Here is a 22,865-nt window from a genome sequence, read left to right on the forward strand (position 1 = left end):
ATAAGGATTATAACAACTCCCACTGACTCCAGGGAACACCTGTGGGCAGCTGAAGCCACCTCACCTGGCTGAAGCCTGAGCAGTAGCGTTGAGTCCAGGAATACTGTTAGACACTGCAGCACTAAATATTACTGGTCCTTATGGACTTGGGCTTTGTGCTGAGCATGCGTTGTGCATCCTACCTGTAGAACGAAAAGTCATCAGACAAATGTGTCCTGGGGTGTTGCAGCTGCTCACTCAACTCTTGCTCTGGCTGTGGTGAACACACATCATCACATTGTGTCCTGCAGCGGTAAGAGGTCATCCTCTGCATCACTTGTTTGTCATTGTGCAAGTTGAAAGTAGAAGTGTTTTCAGCTGTCACAACATAGGGCAGAAAGGGGCCTAGCTCAGCAGTTTGCATTGAGACACCCTAAGCAAACTCCTTCTCAAAGCCGTTTCCTTCTTACTTTCCTAAATTGTCTTAAATTGTCTTTATTTCACTTTTTCTTTCCCACTTCTTTCTCTTCAGCTTTCACGAAGTGCAGTGATCGCAGTTGGGATGTGCACTGTGGATGTCCCCTTGTGGCAGTGACTGGGAAGTCCCAGCTCAATGGATGGGACCTTCAGCCTGATCTGAAGGTCCCTTCCAACCCAAATTATTCTGATTCTGTATTTTTATATGTGAGGACTACTCCTGAAGACACTGTTTCCAAATCCGACTTCTTTTTTGATGCTGTATATAAATTGGGTTTGGTGATATTTTTCTTGAGTGTTTTAATTCTAGCAAGGGCCTCTCCTGAATTTTGGAATGTTCAGGGTTCTATCAGGTGAAATGAATGAGTCTGCAGTGATGTTGCCTGAATTATGTAAATAAATGCTACTTTCTGTATGAGTAAGAGGGGTTATTATGGGTAACTGGAGTAGTTCTGTTTTGCCTTTACCACAAGTACTCATGAGACAAATCCAGCACAAAACTCTCCTGCAGTAGCTACATAAACCTAAATATAGCATCATAGCCTACATAGCACGATTGAAAATAGCAGTACAAGGCTAAGATTTCCCTCTTTAAATACAGAATCTGGTATGTGAGCAGAGATTTCAGCTGTGGCCAACATTTCCAGGGAGGCACTGCTGTGCCAGTAGATTTGATGACAGTGATGTTCAGCCTCTCTTTTTTTCCCAGGAAAAATTACTGCATTGAATAGTGGCTGTGAAGTTCTCTGTTGAGATAAACAGGTGCTTTCTGTATGCCAGTAAGCCAGGGCAATTCTTCATGTCTAGAGCTGACAGCTGATACCTCAAGCATCTCTCCCTCTGCTTGTAACATTCTTCCATGGCTGTGAGAAGGCAGATGCCAGACATTTCATGTCTGTTTTTACACTCTGGTGTAAGTGCCCATTGGACAAAGTTAGAATCCATGTTTTTAATTAACAGCGGGACAGAAAGGTGGCACAATGCCTATGGAGCATCTTCTAAAGCCTGCTGCCAAATAATAGTGCATATTTTTAAATGTGAGCAAGGCTCACATATAGAACATAAGGTCTACTGCAGCTCAGTCTGTGTGAGTTGGAGAGCAATCAATCATAGGAACACTCTCAGAGCTAACAAACCTTCTTCACTATGTGCTGCTGACAGCAGTCAGGGACTGAGCACACACAGCATTGTCATCCAAATACAGCTGTGCTTGGATTCTCACTTTGGCCTGCATAACATGAGACCAGAGACAGGAGGCATTACTTTCAAAGCTACCCTTAGACTTTTTCTGCTGCCTTTTCCTGTTAACTTGTCTGCTTGTTAAAGAAGGCAGCTGGAACAGGTCCAAGCACCACTCATACCTCAAGCAAGCAGGTACTGACTATACTCAGACTGTACTTTGAAATCAATGAGCTGCAGGACTGTCAGCTTTAGACATCATCCATTGGATATCATTGTAAGATTAAACAGCTGAATCTAAATAAAGCAGCATCTGAAGAACTATGTATTAGCACTGCCAATTCTTTCAAGTCACACAATTTCATCAAGTATTGTTTTTTTTCCTAAAACAGGTGACTCCCATCATTCTACAGTGTTCTTCATAAATATGGCTTATTATTAATAACAAATGACAAAGGAGGCACCTTGGTAATGTCACTTGGGCTCATGAACCTTTCCATGTGGGTACCACTAAAATCATTAAACAGAATGGGAATTTGCATCTAGGTACAACAGAGCTGCCTTTCTTGGGGTGTTACAGGGAGCTGTCAAGGTTTCATAAATAGAAACAACAGAACATTGAAGTGTTCCTTCAAGTAGCTGTTGCATATTTTCCCCTATGCAGTGGAAGACTACTGAATCACTGAAGCACTGATGAAGATAAAGCAGAGAAGACTTTGCAGAAGCTTTAGAAGCTTTTTAGAAGCCTTGAAAAGGTGAGAAGTACTAAATCACCCTGCAGTATAGTCCAGATAAGTCATGCATGTACTTTTAAAATACTTGTACAGAATCACCCAAGGACTCAAACTCTGTAAAAGGGACTTTGAAATGATGGGAAGTAGCACATCTTACTGTTGCTCACAGTTCCCATTTCAGGAAAAAAAAAAAAAACCACCACCAAGCCCATTATTCTTCCTCTTCTCAAAGGGTAGAACATGCTGCCTTTAATTACAAACAGCAGTTTCTCCATTATCTGTTCAGTTCAAGTTTTCCATGTACTCAACTACATCAGTTTCCAAGGTAATATGGGAAAGAACAGATTGCTTTTAGATGAGTTCACTCACCTCAACATTTCTTCCTTGTGCAAAGCATGCAGGCATTGCCTTGCTGGACACTCTACAAAGGATCCCCTACAATCAAAGTTCACTAGCAAGAATCTTCACGTAATGGGGCAGTAGGCAGAGCACAGGGTTAGCAATAGGAAGTTAGTCTAGACACATGACACACTTTGATCCTTTGGAAAGGTTTAATTGAAATTCAGTAACAAAGGGAAGAAGTTTGATAGGCAGTTTATTTTTTCTTTCCCCAAAAGTGCAGCAGTGAACAGGGTCCTCTGGAAGGGCACTTTCTAAACAAACATTCAAAACAGCAGAAATTAAGTATGCTCACAACACGCTACAGCAAAGTATGCTCACATACAGAGAGGAGTACTACAAATAAAAATCACTTTAACTGAATCACAGTAAAACTGAAAGAGGTTGAAATATTGTATAATCAGTCAATCTTGACTCGTTGGAACAGGTACTGTACCTACTTTGAGTACGTGATTGCATGTCTGTCTGCATTACAACTCTATTCTCCACACAGAAGACCAGCATGCTGGACCTACACTGGGTGAACGTGCACTGGCTGTGCACACTTTGGCCTAAGTGATGACTTAGAATCACAAGAATATGGTTTGTTTCAGAATAATGTAAAAGTTAACTGTATTTCTCCCTGCATAGCATATGCTTTACCAGCTCAGATCAAAGTTCACAATTCTGCTTTTGATAATAATGATTTATAAAAAAGTAAATCACATTTTACCTAAACATAACTCTGCACCAATAAGGCCCCTTCATTTGAAACAAATGCCTTCAATACCAGGGCATGGATACAGCTATGATCACATTGCATACAAAGTGGAACATCCAAGGAAGACAATTTAGCCACAAAAACCATTTGATTGGAAATCAGATCTGGCTGCAAGTTAAAAGTTGCTTCATAATAATTTTAAGTCAAGAATTAATACTGTTCATTCAGGGCTCTTCAAAGTCTCAGAATTACTCATGGAAACAGATACAGGACAAGTCACAACAAACTCCCCTAACATAACAGAAGCCAGGCAGCTGTTTGTTCCTGTTCTTCCTTCAACTACATGCTTCTGCTGAACAGCTCTTGAATCTTTATCCAAAGTGAGAAGTTACTTTCCTGACCAGCCCTTCTCTCTATTTTGGTTGAGCAAGGACTGACTCATTTCATTCTGAATTTCAATTGAATATGACATCTATTACCTATGACAGATTTCAGGTACTGTGTGATTCCCTGACACTGAGTGCAGAAGTTATTGAGTCTACTTAGATGGGCAATTATTTACAGTGCATGCAGAGAGCACAAGTGCTGACCTGGGTACAACTGTCTCATCAGATGTTTAATATCTATACCAGCTCTGTCATCTTCCATGCTATTTATTATGCAAAAAGTAAAACGTTCAAAAAGAAAGCTTTGCTTACTATGGCTTTAGATCACTTTGAGTGTTACACATCTGTACCCAAAATATTTTTCTATTTTTTCCTCTATTGAGAAGCATAACACACATTACTTGCGCTTAACAGGTGTAGAAGTTGACATATGATCTCCTAGGTTTGATAGGGCTATGGAGGATTTAGTGTACAGCAAACTGTTTTATACTAGCCTCCAGACAGCTACCAAAACAAAGTTTAAGTAAAAACCAACCCTAAGCAAGACACTAAGTAAAGGAACCTTAGGTTTAGCTCAGTGTGCAAGAAAACACTTGAGAGCACAAAGAACTTTGGTTTTGTTTTTAAAAGTCAAAGCAGGGTCTAAATAATATTGATAGACAATACAAAGGCTTAAAAAACAAAGAAAAAGATAAAGTTACAACTGTAATGGAGGAAATAAAGTCCTGAGTATCTGAAAGCATGTAAGTAGTTTAAGAGTAGCCAAAAACCTCAGTACTGATACAGATACTACAGCTGAGAAGTTACCCTCCAAGCATTTTGCCTCCAAATATTTGGTCGCTCAAGAGATTTGAAATGTTGAGTTAGATTTGAAATTAAAGCCCTATAAAACCTAAGCTGTACACCATCACAGAAGTTGCAGCTAAGCTAAATGCAAGGCAACTTCTGTGCTTCAGAATCAAAAGGATATCAGCTGATTTTTAGCATTATTTTTATCCAGTGTGCAGATCTGTGTATTGGGATATGTACCTCTGTAGTTAGGATACCGTTGTACTTTGTTGCCTTGTTAGTTTGTTAGGGTTTTTTTTCCCCCCTTGGTAGAAGGCTTTAGGCAACAGAAATTGAAAACATCCTCTTTAAAGAGGGAATCTAAAATAGCTGGCTGAAAACTGGAGAGTTGTGTCATGGAAAGGGAAAGATTATCTTGTCTGATAACACAGTTGATTTACACATACGCAACATGAATTTGTCTTGCAAAATACAAACAATTCGGTGTTTCTAGAAGGTGTTTTGTCAATAATATACAGAAAAGCTACATTCTTACTCAAATTCAGGTGCTTTTCAAGATTTAGGAAGGTATTTAAGTTTGGGTACGAGTGACAGCTGCATTTCAGACGAGCCTAATCAGAAAGTTAAAGAAACAATATCACCTTTCCAAAGGGAAACTAAATGATAACATACCAGCCAGATGTCTGACGTGCAGTCCTTTGGTGTGAAGGCCACTTACTGCAGATTCTGTATAGTTATGTCTCAACCAAAAAGAAACTATGAAGTACTTAAACTGCCTAAAATTGCCCTCTAACTTCTAGTGAACAGTGATTTACTTTAGTTAGTTTTCTCTCAAAACAGTTTACCTTCAAGAATCTAACTGATATGTTAGACAATTCCAGGTAGTTGGAGGTTAGAGATAGATCAACTCTGTTGCTGTGCCCTGCTTTTGTTGGTTTTTAGTATTACTTCTTTCCACGTATTGAAATAGATTTAACAGTTAGCTCAGAACACAGGCACGCTTGTTTGAGTATTTGTTAGTTCCAACACTGTTTTGATTAACACAGTAGGAAGCCTATATTAAATCTTAAGAGTTTTTTCAGTAGTACGTATCAACCCAATCCAGCATTTCAAACTAGGAGGCTGAAATTACATTCTTGTTTGCAAGCTACCAAAGCAGATCTACAAAATTCATTGGTCTCATTTAAAGTGGTCTCATTGAAAGAAGATATTTTGCATACTCAGTTTAGTTCTGCAAACAACTCTTGCTAGTCAGATCCTACAGTTTTGACTAATGCCTTCCCTACGCTGTTTCGGGCTAGTCTGCTATCGTCATTAAGAGCTTTGAGCTCAACACAGGAAATCTATCCATAAACACAGCCTTCAGGAAAGTGTGTGACACTGAATATAGGTGAGCATTACTGTGCAATAGCACCTGCCTATCTAACCCAATTCAACTATGCATTTACTGATTTTTTAGAACAAAGACTGTTCAGATTCGTAGGCCATAGATTCACCTCTGTGCCTGGAGTATGAAAAGGTATTTGAAAAACAAAGGTGGTAGTCAATTATCTGAGTAGGAGAGATTTAGCTGTGTCTAATGGTTTAGTTACAGTTCAGCTGTAAAGTATACATATTGCACAAGGCAACCAGCTAAAGACAAGGGTTTTTCTTCCAAACAGGGTTTGAATAGCCCAGTAAGTCTTCCAGCTGTTATCAATGAGAGTTTCAGAGACAGACCTGCTGCAGTCACTGGAGAAACTGGTCAGTGGGAGCTGATTGCAAGAGGCTCTTAAATGCTCGATAAGGACCGCGTAGAAAACCTCCGAGCCCGAATGCCGTGATTGCTGAACATCAGCCGTGGGTCAAATCTGTACCTGCAAAAAGAAACAGTCTGTGTGAGCTACAGTTAGTCCACGGTAACAAGCATTTCTAGGAACAGCTGATCTCTAGAATAGCTCTGGTACAATGCTACGTGAACAGCATACAGCAGTGACACTCCACCTTCCAGATGAATTATAACAACGTACAGCTAAGGAGTTGATAATCTCCAGAGAAATAAATACGAGCTATAGCATACCAACAGCACATCGGTATGTGTAACATTAAACAGTCACGAGATGCCTTTTAATAGAAGGTTTTGCTGCCTCTAATTACAGACCTATGCAGCCCATCTATAGCAACATTTTAAACTGTGCTTAAAGCTTCAGTTCAAAAGACTGCTGACTGAATTTTGAAGAAGCCCAATTTATTTACAACAGCTTTCTAGGATGAACAGCTTATGTCCTGAGCTAAGTGTTCTTTGTTAACAGCACCTACAGGAATAATCACAGCAAATATTAGGAAAATTCCTGCCTACAGAAATATGCAGAGCTTTTTGTTGCTTGCAAGCAAACCTGAAGTCGCTTGCCTGACTACTCAAAATAGCTGCAAGATTTAGCTATGCTAAGTCAATGGCCGCTGACAAGATTAAAGTAGTAGTATTAATGCCATCAAGTTACATTTGGTAGGTTCAATTAAAATAGATATTAAGCATTCAAGATAGATAAGCATCAAACTATTTCTAGTAGACAGAAGTATAAATGCCAGGGATATTCTGTCTCATCATAAATACCCTCTATGAAAGCTTAGTCTTTTAAAATACATGGTTATACTTCAAAGTACTAGGAATTGACACAGCGTTTACCCAGGATCAAAGACTCCAGGTGTACGGCAAGTTGCTCCTGAACAGGACTGCAGCATCATTAATCGATAATTCATCTTCTCTAGAATTTCTTGATCGATTGTTTTGGCAATGTTATTGATCTGGTGTGGATCTGCGGTCAGGTTATACACTTCCACAAACACCTGTTTGACATAAAGTTCCTGTACTGTATTAAAGTCCTAAACGTTAATTAACATTTACCACATTACATACTATTAATCAAATGCCGTTCCCAAATAATCTCAAATGTGATTTTCAGTTACATTGTGGCACACTCATACAGAAGCAATATGCAGCCAGGTGGGTAAACAGTCAAAGAGAGGTCAGAATGTACGTTGAGCCAAACTTTTGCTGGAGTGCAATACTGTTGGAAGAGTTTTGCTCTCATCTAAAAGGTTCAGCTGCCTCAATATATGTAGATCTTTCATAAACATACATGGGCCCCACTTTCAGCCTTCAACTCCAGAGGAAAAAGTCACAGGGAAGCTGGCTGTCTTTTCATTAATGGATCTTAAAATACTAGTTCATGACCATCACATCACCATTTAAAATACATATGCTTATGTACTTTCAGTTGTCAGAACTCAGGCACATCTTAACTACACACAAAGCATTCTCAGTACAAATGTTTAGACCTAATAAAAGAAAAGTGTGTGTACATACTTAGAGAACTAGATTTGTCTAGGCAACTTTAGGGCAGATTTGGTTTTTGGTACATTAAATCTCTGAACCATTCTGTGGGACAAACAGTAGCTGAACTTATCTAAAGAATGCAGCTGGTGTTTTGTCTGTGCTCTAGTAAGTTGTGATTGCAGATGATGTTGATTAACCCTGGCTCAGTTGTGTCTAACTGCGATAAAGATTCATCAGGACAGACCTTGGTAACAAGCTTACTGGGAAGATTTACTTGAAGGTTTCAAAAGCTACATCGCTGCATCTTTCCAGTACTGCTATCTTAATTCAGCTGACACAGAATAACCCAGAAATTCAACAGCCAATGGAGTGCAGGACCTGTTACCTTGACTTCCTATCGTCTTTTCTGCTGTCTCCCTGCAAAAACTATCTTGTGGTATTTACTGTCCCAATTTAAGTCATTTATTGCAGGTTACTAGAACTTTGTGTGTGGCAGCATGGTAACTGGGGATAGCTAATGCTTATACATTCACTACTCACATGCTGACATTGCAGTTTATAGAATTTGTGACCCAAACACTTGCAGTTGCTCCAAAGAGCATACTGAGGTTGAGGCATGCAAGTGAACTTAAAGATCAGACCTAAAAACCACATGTTTTGTGCAGAGGTGCTGCTCCACTAATGAAATTTGAATAGTTTCTGAACAGGGGACTGTATATCACATTCTCCCAAACATTAGAGACCTTCCTCAGAGCTGTAACTTACACTCGTTTGGCCAGAATAGACAAACAAGTGGGCAATAGAGCAGAAATGATTAGCCTGAGGTTTCAGCTCTTCCCAATGAACAGAGTTGCAGTTGAACTTAAGAACAGCAGAGATGCAGTTTAACAGAAGTATCTATCAGCAGTACAGAGGAATCAGCCACATGGAATTAAGACTGAGGAACGAACTCAGCCCCAGCACAGCTCTCCAGAGACTGTTAGGTGATGCCAGAAAGCAGTAACGATAGTTTAAAATATATGCCCTCCCCCCACCCTATTTTTCTTCCCAGAACCTCACCACAAACTTTTGTTCAAACATTCTCATTGATTGTTAAATACTTCACTCTGCAAGTAATGCTCGTCCACTTTTCAGAATACATTACACAAACCATTTAGAGCAGACAAGACTGCAGATCATCACCTGCACAGCTGTGAACAGCTAATGCCTGGTCTGGACTCACCTCCCGGTCATCAAATTCACAGTACTGCAGATCCCAGGAAGTTGACATTGTCCTTACACAAGCGTACGTGTTGTTATAGGAATCTTCACAGACACAGTCAGGGAAGCAGTGCTGTGAAGTAAGCAGTTAAATATTTAAGATTAAGAAAGATGAACTAGCAATCCTTTCCCCAGAATCTACACCAGCTCAAACCAACTGCAGTTAATTAATGAACACCAGGATCTTAAGACTCTGCTGGGGATGTTAAGCAAAAATCATTTCTTCTAAATTCAAGACAGTGTTACTGGTGAACTCACAGTGATTAAATGCATTTTGTCTGGGATAATTTTTGTCTGCTAATGTATACACACTGAACAGAACAGCACATTAAATACAACACAAAAGGCATACTCTACTTAGAGCAAACTTTGATTCAGCTAGCAACAAACAGCTAGAAAGTAAGAACAGGGTGATGAGGCCACTGGAACCATAGAAGGAAGACTACATTCCTGCCAGCCATCTTCTGAAGTCAACACCTTTCTAGAAACTTCTATAGCCCACAGTCTCCATAGATTCCCACTGAAAGGGTGATTGTTCTGTATGGTCATATGGACACACCAGTTCTGCATGGCTGGATGCTTCCTTCTGATTCTTTAATGCTGCACAGCACCTACAGGGCTAGTTCCTACTGGAAGCTTGCTTCTATCCACAGAACAGATAAGTCAGTTTCTGTGTTCTAATATTAACATTCTTGTCCTACTTACCGTGACGCCGGGTCCAAGGCCAGGACAGGTAGGATCACTGCCGTTGTATCCTTCTCCTTGGTACTCCACCAAAAAGTCTGATCTCCATGTCACATTTTTGTCTCCTCTCTAGGAGGAGAGGACATGACTTAGCATTCACTGTACTATGAAGCAGAAGATTTCCATGCTATCCACTGCTTACAAGGCAAGGTGAGTTGTGGTCCCTAGTTTAAGTCAGCCTTAAACTAACATTTAGCCTTAGGTTAGAATTCTTTGGGTAGCTGAAAAACAAGGATCCAACAAAAGATATCCCACCTCAAACCTTCAAGAAAAAGCTACTGAAGTAATACCTTCAGCTCATAAGTAAACAAGCAGTAACACAAAGAGGAAGCCCTACGGGTACTACAATGTTACAGACAAGAGTCCTGTAACGAGGCTGTTTGTCTTTGATTTGTATCAGATGACCACAACAGATGGAAAAAGATAGCCCTGGCGTAAGAAAAGATAAACAGCTTTAAGAAGCAACTATATTTTAAGCTGCTCTATTTGTAGATACGTTTTAAAAGAGAGTGGAGAAGTAGTTTAAAGTTTAACACAGCACTGCCACAGGTATACACAGTGAAATAATGTGTTCCACATTTTTGATTGTCAGTTTAAACTGACACCTTTCACACGCTTCCATCAGAAGAGCAGCTTAAGGTTTGGATAGAAGGTTTTAATAGCAAAGCACTGTTTTAAATCTGGATGATCTCCTACATTTCCAAGTAAGCTGCCTTCAATTTATAGACTAAATTTAATTAAAACTAAAAGGATAAACTACAAGCAGCTTTATTTAAGAAGGCTTCTGCTCACTTATTGGAAAGGTCAGGTTTACTTTATGAAACCACCTACAGTTTCGTAGAGTTCTCTTCTGAAAAGCAAAATGCAGTAAGAACAATCTACCCTCCTTATGTCTGTGCTGAGAAGTCCTAAGGAAAAGGTAGGGCAGGTTGCAAAACGGAAGCATGCAACCTTCAAAACAGGAATTCTTACAAATTGCAGGATTAGTCAAAGCATGACAACTTTCTATTACAAAATGACCAGAGGTTATTACAATACACCTGCATTTAAACTGTATACCCATGTTTTTCCCCACTAAACTGTCAATATCCTGTGTGAAAATGCCAACGGAAGAGTATGGATTGGTAGTCCACCCAGTCCATTGAAGGAAATAGTATTCCCTTTGAAGAATCATGCCTATTACTGGTTACTAGACCTAGTTGTCTGCTTACCAACAGTGGCAATAGTGACATTCCATCCATCTGGGTCTTATTCAAGTCATATCCCGCAATATCCAGAATAGTGGGACCCAAATCAATATTTGCAACAAGCATCTGCAAGGTGAAGAGAACTGTTAGCTCAGAAGACCAGAACCTAGCAAATATACTGATAAGATTTCTGTTTTAAGTAGACCTAAACACTACTTAATTTCATCTTTATAGGCTAACATAACCCGTAACCTTCACAATCAATGCTAGAATCTCCAGAGAGCGATCTCCACATCTCCTGTGTCAGCAGCCTGAAATTACTTAAATTTACTGCTTCAAGCAAGGGTGTACAGCTTTTTTTTTTCCCCCAAGAATGGAGTATTTGCATTTCCTACCGCCTCATATTTCATTGATCAACTACGACCTGAAGTGGTTAACAGTGAAACAACAGAAGTAAGGTTGTATTCTCTTCACTTACCTTGTTTGTCTGATTCGGTTTTATCCCTGGCCCTCGAACTAGCAATGGAACTTTGATATCAAACTCATACAGCTGCCGTTTGTCTATTGGCAAAGAAAACTGTCCTGTATTGGAGAAGAAAGAGAATTAGACAGCTTCTTCTTTAATGTTTAGAAAGGCTTGTTACTCAATTTCCAGCAATTAATTTTAAGCAGCCAGAAGAGGTTATTTGCTTCATTAAAAAAGCAGAAATATTTTGAAGTTGTCAGCTCCTGTAAGACATAATTCAAAGTTTATTAGCTTGGATAACACATTTTCACTTGTGCAACATGTTCCAGACAGGTCTTTGAGACAGACTTTTACTGGTCAGCTTTACAGAACAGAGATCTTGCCTCTATTTTTGTCTCATTTTACAGTGACAGACAACACTGAAAATTAAAAAGACAGACAAAAATCCCTCAAACACTCTACACTACAACTGCAGGATGTTTTGCAATTCAGATCTGTACTTCTCATACCTGCAGTTTTCAACAGTTGCTGTTCCCATTTTCTGCAATGGTCACAAGAGTGAGAAGCTATGCCACTTCTGAAGCTTCTACAAGCATTCAGTAAGCAGTGAAAAGCTTACCAGTATGAAAGCCATTGTCTGATGTGTAAAAGATGTACGTGTTATCTAATTCTCCATGGTTTTCCAATTTCTTCACTAGCTTCTCTACCAGGTCATCTACTGACAGCAGAGTTTGCCACCTAACAGAAACAAACAATTCATACAAGAAAGCAAAAAAACAAAAATAAAAAATAATCAGAATTTTGACTAGTAGCGCATTCATAATATGCTTTAAATGAACAGAGAATGCACTGGAAGTAGATATTTTGTTCACAGTTTCTGAAAACAAGTTTCATAGATTATCACGCTGTACTTTTGGAGGCTGCAATTTAAGACAGAAATGAACTGTTTGTCTTCAGTTCTTGTTGATCTTATTCTGAACCGTCTGAGAAAGACGTCAAAGAGACAGTTACTTCTAATCTTATCTGGAGAGAGCCAGGAATAACTTTGAAGCAACACAGTAGCAAAGAGTCCTTCAGCAAGTCCACATTATTTCTTTATATCTAATGTTTAATACTAAAACACAAGCCTGCCAATAACTTAGCCTTCTATTTGGGATCCTTCCTGCCTGAAAAGCACATCACTTGTTTTGTATCACCCATGCAGTATCAGGATCTACTACGGCAATGTACCTAAAGGCCTTAAACTGCCAAAGGTTCTTTCTTTCCTTTGCCTTGGGGTCTGCCATTGACACTGCTTCTGAGAATTCGATGATAAGACCCCACAGGTTAACATTAAGTTGAATTTAAACTGGACTTATTCAATTATTATATCTTCTTGTCTCCAGGCTTAATTTAAGATTTGGTTGCATGTTTTTATCTTAGCATTTTGTAAAGCAAGACTCTGGGGAAAAAGAAAATTCAAAAACCTTGGTCTTCCATCCCCAAAACAACAGGCTAGTACCTGATAACTGCTCAAAATTGAGTTTGAGTTTAACATTTAAAGTTAGTTAAGCTAGTGTTTAATTCAAAACTTCTAAAGAAATCTACAATGTAAACCTAATCTACAAGGGAAACACCTTTCTTTACATTAAGAAAAAGTGAGCAAGTTATACCTTCACATTCATCCTACCCTTATAGAAAGGAATCAAGCACTTGCCTTGGCCAGCCAGTTATTGCAGATATTTGCATTAAAGAGGTAGGACTAGAACAGGCTGAGAGCCAATGTTAATGAGATTAGCTGGCCAATACATTGATAATATTTCATATATATTCTGCACTGAAAGAAAGGCAGCTAAGACACTAAGCATGACTCATCTTTCTATGATTTACAAGCAAAATGCTTCTGAAGTCAATTACAAGTTTCTTTTTGAAAAGTAAACTGAAAGTCAGGTCTGCTGAGACTGATGCCAGAGAACTAGCAGAGGTAACTCGAAATCTGCTGTCAGATGTATTATGACCTCTGAAAACTTTTTATAACAAATATTCTTACCTCTTCCTGTAGGCATCATCAAGAAACTGTATTGAAGAGTTAGTCATTGGAGTCTTTGCTTGCCGAATTAACCAGTGCTTGTTCTAAAGAAGAAAAAAAGCAGTGCAGAAGTACAAGAAAAGTTTTGTGACAAATATTACACAACTGTTAGACTGATCACAAATTTGTTAGGGTAAAATACCCACACGATTGCTGTTAAGCAGCTAGAAAACACTATCAAAATAACCCAAGTCCAGTTTTCTGCTCTTAGCTCATGTAAGACCCAAGTGGCAAGAGCAGGCCATACTACAGCTCCATTATGCCTGCACTGGATGCTTTCAAAGCAGTCCAGGAAAGAAATTTGTGAAAACTGCTAGGGAAGGCCCTCCCAAACATAACATTTCAGTAGCTACCAAAAATCCAGGAAAATACATGATATAGGTCTAATGGGAAAAAAAACCTCAGGGATTGAGTACATTATAAGATTGGACATGGCTGTCTAAATATGGTTCTTTGAGAATTCATACTTGTGAGCATACTAACATAAGTAGAGAGGTAGGGAGAAATTCAAAGGCAATTAAGACTACCTGATTTATGGACAGGTGAGAAAAAAGACCTGTCACTAACAGATTCTTGGTAGCTTATGAACTCTGGGCTACAGACTGAGGTGGTCTCTGCTTTCCTTGCTTTTAGTTGTGATTTTTTTTTAATTCCAGGAAAAGTGTGATTCTTTTGCTAAAGGGTTAAACATTTTTCTAGACTCATCTCCAGGTTCCAGAAACAGCTCTTCCCCTTTTCCCCTCATTGCTCACTTCCCCCATATAACAGAGATAATCTCACTCCTACAAAAAGTTACACTCACATCCTGAAGCACTGGTCTGAACTGGGTCAGCCACTACACAAATACAAGCAAAAGTCAGTTGTAGAATAAACCGAAGGTTAATATTAGTAGGGGAGCAGAATAAAGTTATGTCAGTACAGCTTTATAATTTTTCATTTAGGAAGTTGGAGATGTTCCACTTGCCACCTTGAGCTTGAGCCTATATTTAGCTGGTCACTCTTCTCTAGAGCCTCTAGTTATGCAACTTCCCTCTTGTGACAAGTGAATGACTGGAAAGGGTTTGGACTTCAAGGACTCACAACAAAGTGACTCATACCCTCTGCAGTTACTCAATTCCTCATTTTCTGTTTTGCAGACTGAAGAAAAGATTTCTGGCTTGAAAAACTAATTTCATAACCAGTTTGTTTTAATTCACTTTATTCAGATCTTGCTTTTGCAGCAGTTGTAAAGGAGTGCAAAAGTGAGGAAAGACAGAACACATGCTATCCCCAGCTCCAAGTTCTTCAGAAGATGAAGGAGCTGACATTGTCACCTGTGCACCTGCAACCTCTTGCAGGAGGTGGGCTCAGGAAAGCTCTTCCCCAAGATAACTGTGCTGTGTAACTCAAACTGATAAGTCACTTGGTAAAATTGAAAATTCCTCTTCTCTGGATATTTTTCCTCTTCCTATGTTTCTGGTAAGTCGCAGAAGTTTCATACAACACCTAAAGACATTTGTTGACTTCAGTAAACTCCATCCTGATGCACCATCCTCAAATCCACTTCTGTCAGCTCCTGCTAAATTTCTTTCACAGTGTTATATACAAAGCTGTTCACCAAACCTGCTGCCTCCTGATGCCCCATTCTGAAAGAAAGCCTACAAGACCTTGAGACAGAACACGCTATCTTGCCAGCAGAATCTGGACAGAGCTGTGCTTTGATTTTGCAGGGAAAACAATCCATGCAAGAGAAATACCTGACACAAATCTTTGTCAACTTTTCTCAGAACAGCTTAGTTGGACACCTCATCTGGAATATCAGTAGCCCTGCTTGGGAGACCAGACAGCCTCCTATCACTTGGCATAAACCATAGCTGAGGATCTTAAGCAAAAAGCACGTTACTAGACAACAGAAGAACTCAATTCTTACTCTTTATGCAGAGATTCTACCTACATGGTTTCTTTAGTACCTCTTGCCCACATAACACATAAGGAGGCTGGGAAACGCACAACTGCACAATGCAAGTTTGTTTAGCAAACATTACAACACCAATGACTTAAGTGTCTGAGCCTATGCGTGTGTTTACTTCTTTCATAGGAATTGTGCTTGCCCTAGAAAATAGTGGGGCTCAAGGAAGAGTTAGGCTTCAAGACAATAACACTACCAATTAGAAATGCACACTGCTAATGACTGTAGCTGTTTTATGACTAGGAAGGTGCTAGTCTGTTCTCCTTTTGAAACCTAGTAAGATTGCTGCATTCACAGGAATTAGCTACCAAGTATTATAGCACAAAACAAGAAGACAGACTTATGGGCATACGCAGAGCTTTTGCCTTTGCTCCGCATAAGGGAACTCCCACGTCATATTTTTCAGCTAGCTGCTGACTTTACTGGTCAACTTATTCCTAGCTCAGAATTTTGAAAGCGTTCACTTACCACAATGGAACTTAAGACAAAATTAACAATCTTATATGGAAAAAAGATTCCAATTTCCACTACATCAAAACATAATAACTGAAGAATCTATTTTTTTTACTGTGTGCAGCCCTTTTCTCCTCTTTCATTCACAGTTTTACATCATGCTGATAAGCACAGTGTCATTTTGTAAGTTATAGCTCTCAGCTAAAAAGCAAGTTCCACCCAGGACTGCATGAGCCACAGTGACCTCAAAAGTGGTTTCACTGGGCTCCACATAGGAGTAAATCCTGAAGCAAATGGATTAAACACCGAACAGTGGTGAAGTCTGTATTTGAAAATAGAATATCAGATCAATCGCCTGCAACTTCCACTTCCTGCTACAGTGAGTAGCAGATTAGTCTGAGCTAGACCATACATGGTTAAAACTTACTGGCAGCAGGGAAGATGCTGCCTGTCACAAACATCCAAGTGTGTAACACCAGGCTGATCAATTCTGGTTACAAGTTATCTCAACGAATGAAAGCCAAATTACTAAAATCTTTAATGACTCTAGGTCCCATGTTTCATGATTTCACCAAGTCTTCTAACTGGCCTCAAAAACTTGTCAAGTAGGAGCAGGTTTGCCAGGAGCTCAAGCAAAGGGCCCCGCTCTCATGAGTGGACATGGCATGCAAACTTGAGTTGTTCTCAAATCCCCTCTGAGCCTTTCTGTAGCACACTACATATGTTCTCCTGAACACACTGAAGAACACTGAAAGAACAAAATGTTTCAGAATAGTCAAGAAAAGTAATCTTGAAACTGGACAAAGAACAAACGTTCTCCACATTCATCAATCATTACTCTATTATACCACATTATCTTTGCCACTGAATTTTTTGATTTACAAGTCTCAATATACATACCTTACTCTTAAAGGCTATTTAACAGAACCAAACAGCCAGTAGTTGTCATACTAGGCAATCATTCTGTTTAATCTTAATAAGCAAGTCAGAATCACTGCTTACTGCTCTCACCAACTAGTAATCTACAGATTCTTGCTAGACAGCTTACCTTCCCATGAATGTTAAAATTGCTGTTTCTTGGTGCACTGACATTCTGAAAGCTGTTTTTATACTGTGGAGCAGCCGTCCAAGGCGAATGTGGCGCTGGGGTTGAGATCATCATAAAGAAAGGTTCAAAATTAGATTTATACTCCAAGAAGTCCAATGACATGTTAGCCTGTGAAAAGTTTTGTTAAAGAAAAAAAGTCTTAATTCCACAGGAAAACAGTACTCAAAAAATCCAAACTACACACATGTAACATTTAGAGTCTGGGCAAATAATAAGTTTCCTAAGTGGTTTATTACCATCTACAAGTGTCCAAAACTGCATCTCCTGATAAAAATAATCCCAAGTGTTAAAGAAATTATTTGTCCCACATCTCTGAACAGCATTCTACTTCAGACCTTTGCCTACACTGGAAAGTTCATCAAAAGGATGGAAAAGATAACTCCAGCTTTTCATCCCACTGTGCCAAGTTCAAGCATCAACAGAATCCACCCAAATACTTCCCTCATCAAGTAAAACTGAAACTTCAATACAGTCTGAGGGTCTCAGATGCCACCTCCTGCCTGACACATCACAGACTGTCAGATTCAGTTGCCCTCTAAAGTAGGCAAAGTTCAGAAAAAGTCTTTCATCTCCACAGCTTATAGGGTATGCTCATTCCACAGCTAGCTCCTTAGTTTCTAAGGAGTGTCACATTTCTGCTGGTGAAGCCTGAAGCTTTAATGAAGCACAGCAACAGATTCCAATCACTCATATCACTTTTTTGCACTTTCATTTTCACTTCTACATCCAACTTCAGAGAAACACTGTGAAGGGTTTCATTTTGCCTTCCCTTGTTCAGTCTTTGAAATTAAAGCTTCAAAAGGTATTACTTGCTGGAGAGTTCTCTACTATTTGGATTTTCCAACATTTTCTTTTCCTGTCTGATTAGTTTATCCCTCTTTGTATTTCCTCTTCATCCTTTAGAATTGGAGAAATGCTAGGAATTCCACCTGCCAATATGGCTTTGTCTTCCTCCCTCCTAACTCCCACATATAAGCAATAGGGGCTGGACTTTAGCTATATGATGACAGACTTAAGGGAGGATAAAAACAGTTAAGTACAGAAAGTTGGTTCACAAACCAGTATGACAGAGGCAAACTCAAAACAGATTTTAATAGAACCTTTCAGTGTAGCATATAAGGACTGCAGCAGATTGATCCAGGTGTTCAAATTCTTAATACTAGACTCAATTACTCATGTCCTCAGTCAAGACAAGGAGATTGTGCACTAGGTCAAGTAACACGGGAACTCTGCATAAGCTACTTATTGCTCTTCCTGGTGGTCTCTGTCACTGCACATTTGGCAGCACGCGTATGGTGTGCACTGCCCACTCACTGAATTAACCTGAAACACTAACCTGAAATGATAAATATACACTTCATAACTAGAAAGTGGAATTCTTGGTGGCAGAAAGTAGAATGCAACACACTGAAAATTCATCATAACACACTGGTGTATCAACAGGCAACCCACCACAAATACAATCTTGGTCAAAATGCTTATGAGCTACTGAAGAATCAAAAAGACCAGTACAATACCAGTAACAAGATGCCTCTCTTCTGATTTACCAATTCCAATCTAGCTTTAGCCACTGTAAATCTAAATTTAATCAGACAGCTGTTCCATGCCTTAAGAAACATCAATCAGTTCTGTTCCTAGGAAGCAGCTGTCTCGGTTAAACAACTGGTAGTGAACCTCACTAGAGTCAGCAAAAGATCACAAACTCACTGTTTGAGGAGACTTTTCAGAGGAAAGTTTTCCTGAGCATGTGAGCTCCCAGCAATGTCACATAATACACTACAACAGTGCATTAGCCTAAGACTCTAGCTTTGGGAGGGGAGATGAGGAGGATGAAAATACAGTAGAAAAATCCACAGAAAATCCAAGCTACTTGCTAAACAGGGCCTCAAGGAAAGGAAAGCTGTAATTATTACTTATGTATTTTATGCATTTATTGCTTTTCTTATTTATTTTTTTTCTTTAAGATTAAAGAGAATAAAGAAGTTAAAGATCAAGGTCAACTACACATTCTGACAGAGCACATTTATTGCCCTCCCAATCTTAGGTGCATGGATTAGGCTTTTATACGTTCAAGCTACCAGATTGATTTAGTTAAAGATTGTAAGATATTAATATACACACAACATCTACCAAACAAAACACAGTGTAAAGTTACATTTATACATATAACTTCCTACTGAAATCTTGATGCAGTTAACCTGCTACAGAGGCTGTCTATTGTAATGAAATACAGCCTGCTATGAAGTAATTTAAGACACTGCCTGTATGCATCACATTCCTCACGTACCACAGCAGTCACTATTAACCTCTCAGTGAGGCTACTGCTAGAAAACAGGCTGTTGGAACATATTTCCTTTCCATAGCTTCAACACACAAACTTCCTATTTTTTAAACATACCCAGAATCTTGTTTTGCTGGTCGATGCCTGCCTAGTGCTATGACAATGCAATCATTCAGTATTTTATGAACTACTGCAGCCTAACAAACTGCCATTGCCACCCCTCCCAAATATCCCAGCATGAGGCATTATTTGGTCACAAGCAGTTTTTGTAACACAGATGTAGCAGAATTTCCTACCAGTACATCCGTCAGATAATCAACACTGTAGTTCTCACCATGCCTTCGTGCTTTGCCATTTACTGAAAGAGTATAGTTGTAGTACTTGGAATTTTTCTCCTGTGAGAAAGAAAAGTTACACACACATTTATGCAGAGCAACATACACGATGATTACTTGAAATAATCAAAATTCCCAACACAGGCCAACTTGGTTGCAAGCATCTGTCATAAGGACACTCCAAGAATCCTCAGAACTAGCCCCCAACAATATCACATGCTGCAGTGTTATCTCGCACTGCTTTGGCTTCACATTCCAAGGTTTTTTCCTAGGCAGTTCTGTAGGAGTAGCCCTTGTGAAAGCCAATGGACTGATATACAATAGAGGGGAAGAAAGGGAAGATCTGCATTAAGTTGTTAGATGCTTCATGCTCTCTATTTCATGACCAGCAAAATTCACGAGCTGGTTTACAAAACTATCAAAATTAAGTACTTTAACAACAGTCACATACCAAAGCATACCAAAAACTCCATCCTGGAGGGACATGACTTACTCCCCCTGCATCCTCTGCTCCATACTGAAAAAAAAAGATAGATTGTGACTCAATTTTTGTTATCACAAGCAAAAGCTAGAGATATTCATGTGCTTTATTCAACACTAGCCAGAAACACCATTAAGTCAAATTAAATTTTAGAACAGAAAAAACCCAGATATATTTGTATATAAAAGCACATTTACAGAGAGACAAGGGTTAAAATAACTAAAAAGATAGTCAATGAAAATCTGGAATTCACTGATAATATTTAAATCTTATTCCCTCTTCTACTCCACACATGAAGTCATACAGAGATTCTGCAGAACATCCAGTACATCAACATGCAAGAACACACTATCAGAACAAATGCAATAAGACAGACTTGGGTTTTGTGCTAACAACTAAGAGACTAAAGAAAACTCAAGTAGACTGACAGCCTCCATCACTCTGTATGAAGTGTGAACTTAAACCAGTGCTAGTAGCTGTCATCTTAGTGACAAATGATTAAGAACAATCAGGCCTTAAGACAGCAAAAAAGGAAACTGGCTGCTGAACCAGCGCCAAATCCAAAACAGAGGGTGCCTCAGAGCAACACAATGTATCTTCTCAAGGCTGCCCTCTTACATCTACATGGCTCCCCGAACTGGAGGGACAGGAGATGGTGCTGACTCAAGGGATGCTCAGAGGAAGCCAGATAAACTTCCCTTCCCCAGCTGCCTCATTGACTTCAGCAGAGGCAGATTTGTGCCTGGCTAGACTACTCACTCATGTTCCATTATTCTGTTATGCCACTAACATTTTCCACCAAGAGACACAAGGAAAATAATGCTGTTAAGAACTTTAAGTCACTACAAATACAACTCCTTTATGCCAGAAGTAAAACAAATCTTAGTGCTTTCAGGGAAAATTTTTAAAGCTTACTATAAGCTACCACGAACCACAGCTTAGGGAAAAAAAAAACACAACAAAAAAAGCACACACAAATGATTTAATAACAAAGTGCTGAGTAAGCTCTGCAAAGAGCTCTGGTACTAGCTATTCTCTCAGTAAACTTGCTTCAGTGAACATCTAACATTTAAAACAGCAATTAAGTGCTAACGAGAAAATACTCATGTTCAAGGGAATATATCAATTGCAAATAGTGAGAGAAGTTTATTCTTTTTCTTTAAGTAGCATTATTCTGACATCTTCCCCAAACTGATGCAGGCCTGATGATATTTTTCATAGCTGCCATGTGCCAGTTATGTACCATTTCTTACAGTCATGAAAACCTTACGCCTATCAAGTGACACAGCCAAACACTGAAAGATGCCTATGGATCCTATCATCCTTTCACAGTTAACTTTATAGAAGCCTTCAGGCAACTAAGAATCTGATTTTAACTATGCTAAGTTAAAGATCTCAACTTTGCACATTATTTACCCTGCTTCAGTGCAGAGAATTGTTTATCCAAGTAATATCATTTGAAATACGGTGGGGATTCAATATCCATTACAAACATAAAGCCAGAGGCCATTTTAGAAAGGTGGATAGTGGATAAAGGCAAGCATATTGTGCCACAATAAAAATATAAGTGCAAAATACCTCATTCAAGTACTTTCCAGCAAAGAATGTTTGATAACCACACATTGATTTGAGCAGTGCTGGGAAGGTGTTTGGTTCTTGTATCTTCTGCCAAGACTTGCTGCTGCAGTTCCCTTCCAGAGTGTTATTGACAACGTGGTGGTTATGAGGATATTTCCCTGTTAAAATGCTCGCACGACTGGGGCAGCAAAGTGCACTGGGAACATACTAGAAAGAACAGGAAGAAAAGAAACAGGATTGATACTGAAAAACATTTCTCCTTAAAACTTGCAGCTTTAAAATATCAGATAACAGGTTGATTAAAGAGCTCACCGGCTTTAGAAATTAACAAAGCATGCACTTTATGGGACACAAAGACGGACACCTTAAGTATTTTCACAGGTGAAATGCTGTGGGTCAAACTACCTTTCGGCTTCTCCAACCCCATACTTGCACAGTACAGATAAACAGCACGCATTCAAACACCGTGCTCACCAGTTGATTCACGCTGTTATTTCAGCTATGACAACATATTAGAACACAGAAAGAGTGAAGTGGGATTTCAACATGCAGAAAGCAGCAAGTTTTAAGTAGCTTCTTCTAATGCTTCTCAGCTCACAGTAAGAAACAGACCAGGCAGCTTTACTGCGCAGTCTGAGGAAGTCAGCCCGAATGGTTTTAGGAAGTGAAAACTGCCCCTCAGACTCTGACCTTGAGCTCGATTCTGAGACCTAAAACTAGTTAGGTGTTGAATCGGGAACAAAACAACACGCAAAGCGTGCACGTTCACAGGCTCTGAAACCGAAAACACGAACTACACACTCACACCTCAGAGCCTCAAGGCTTAAGGCAAACGCTTACCGCGTTTAAAAAGGTGACTCCCATCTGCGCAATGAGGGCATTGGTCTTCTTCATGGGGGTCTGCAAGAGAGGCACCGAGCAGTCAGCTGCGCACTCGAGGACACCACGCGAAGCGGCAGAGCGACGAGCAGCCTCACACAGCGCGGTCACACGCTGC

General features: G+C 39.5%; 1 protein-coding gene across 1 annotated transcript in view; it reads right to left on the bottom strand.

The window, feature by feature from the left end:
- Nucleotides 1-2,906: 2,906 nt before the first annotated feature.
- GNS (glucosamine (N-acetyl)-6-sulfatase) overlaps nt 2,907-22,865 on the bottom strand; it is a 21,825-nt gene continuing 1,866 nt past the window's right edge. The window contains exons 2-14 of the mRNA XM_003202057.3: nt 22,709-22,861; nt 21,869-22,075; nt 20,261-20,326; nt 19,771-19,869; nt 17,134-17,301; nt 13,646-13,728; nt 12,236-12,354; nt 11,629-11,732; nt 11,175-11,276; nt 9,925-10,032; nt 9,182-9,292; nt 7,309-7,469; nt 2,907-6,499 (exon numbers count right to left, since the gene is read on the bottom strand). Coding sequence (XP_003202105.3) covers nt 6,415-6,499; nt 7,309-7,469; nt 9,182-9,292; nt 9,925-10,032; nt 11,175-11,276; nt 11,629-11,732; nt 12,236-12,354; nt 13,646-13,728; nt 17,134-17,301; nt 19,771-19,869; nt 20,261-20,326; nt 21,869-22,075; nt 22,709-22,861 — 1,566 coding nt within the window. The 3' untranslated portion in view covers nt 2,907-6,414. The remainder of the gene's footprint in view (nt 6,500-7,308; nt 7,470-9,181; nt 9,293-9,924; nt 10,033-11,174; nt 11,277-11,628; nt 11,733-12,235; nt 12,355-13,645; nt 13,729-17,133; nt 17,302-19,770; nt 19,870-20,260; nt 20,327-21,868; nt 22,076-22,708; nt 22,862-22,865) is intronic.

Source organism: Meleagris gallopavo, chromosome 1 (assembly GCF_000146605.3).
Source record: "Meleagris gallopavo isolate NT-WF06-2002-E0010 breed Aviagen turkey brand Nicholas breeding stock chromosome 1, Turkey_5.1, whole genome shotgun sequence".
Classification (NCBI taxonomy): domain Eukaryota; kingdom Metazoa; phylum Chordata; class Aves; order Galliformes; family Phasianidae; genus Meleagris; species Meleagris gallopavo.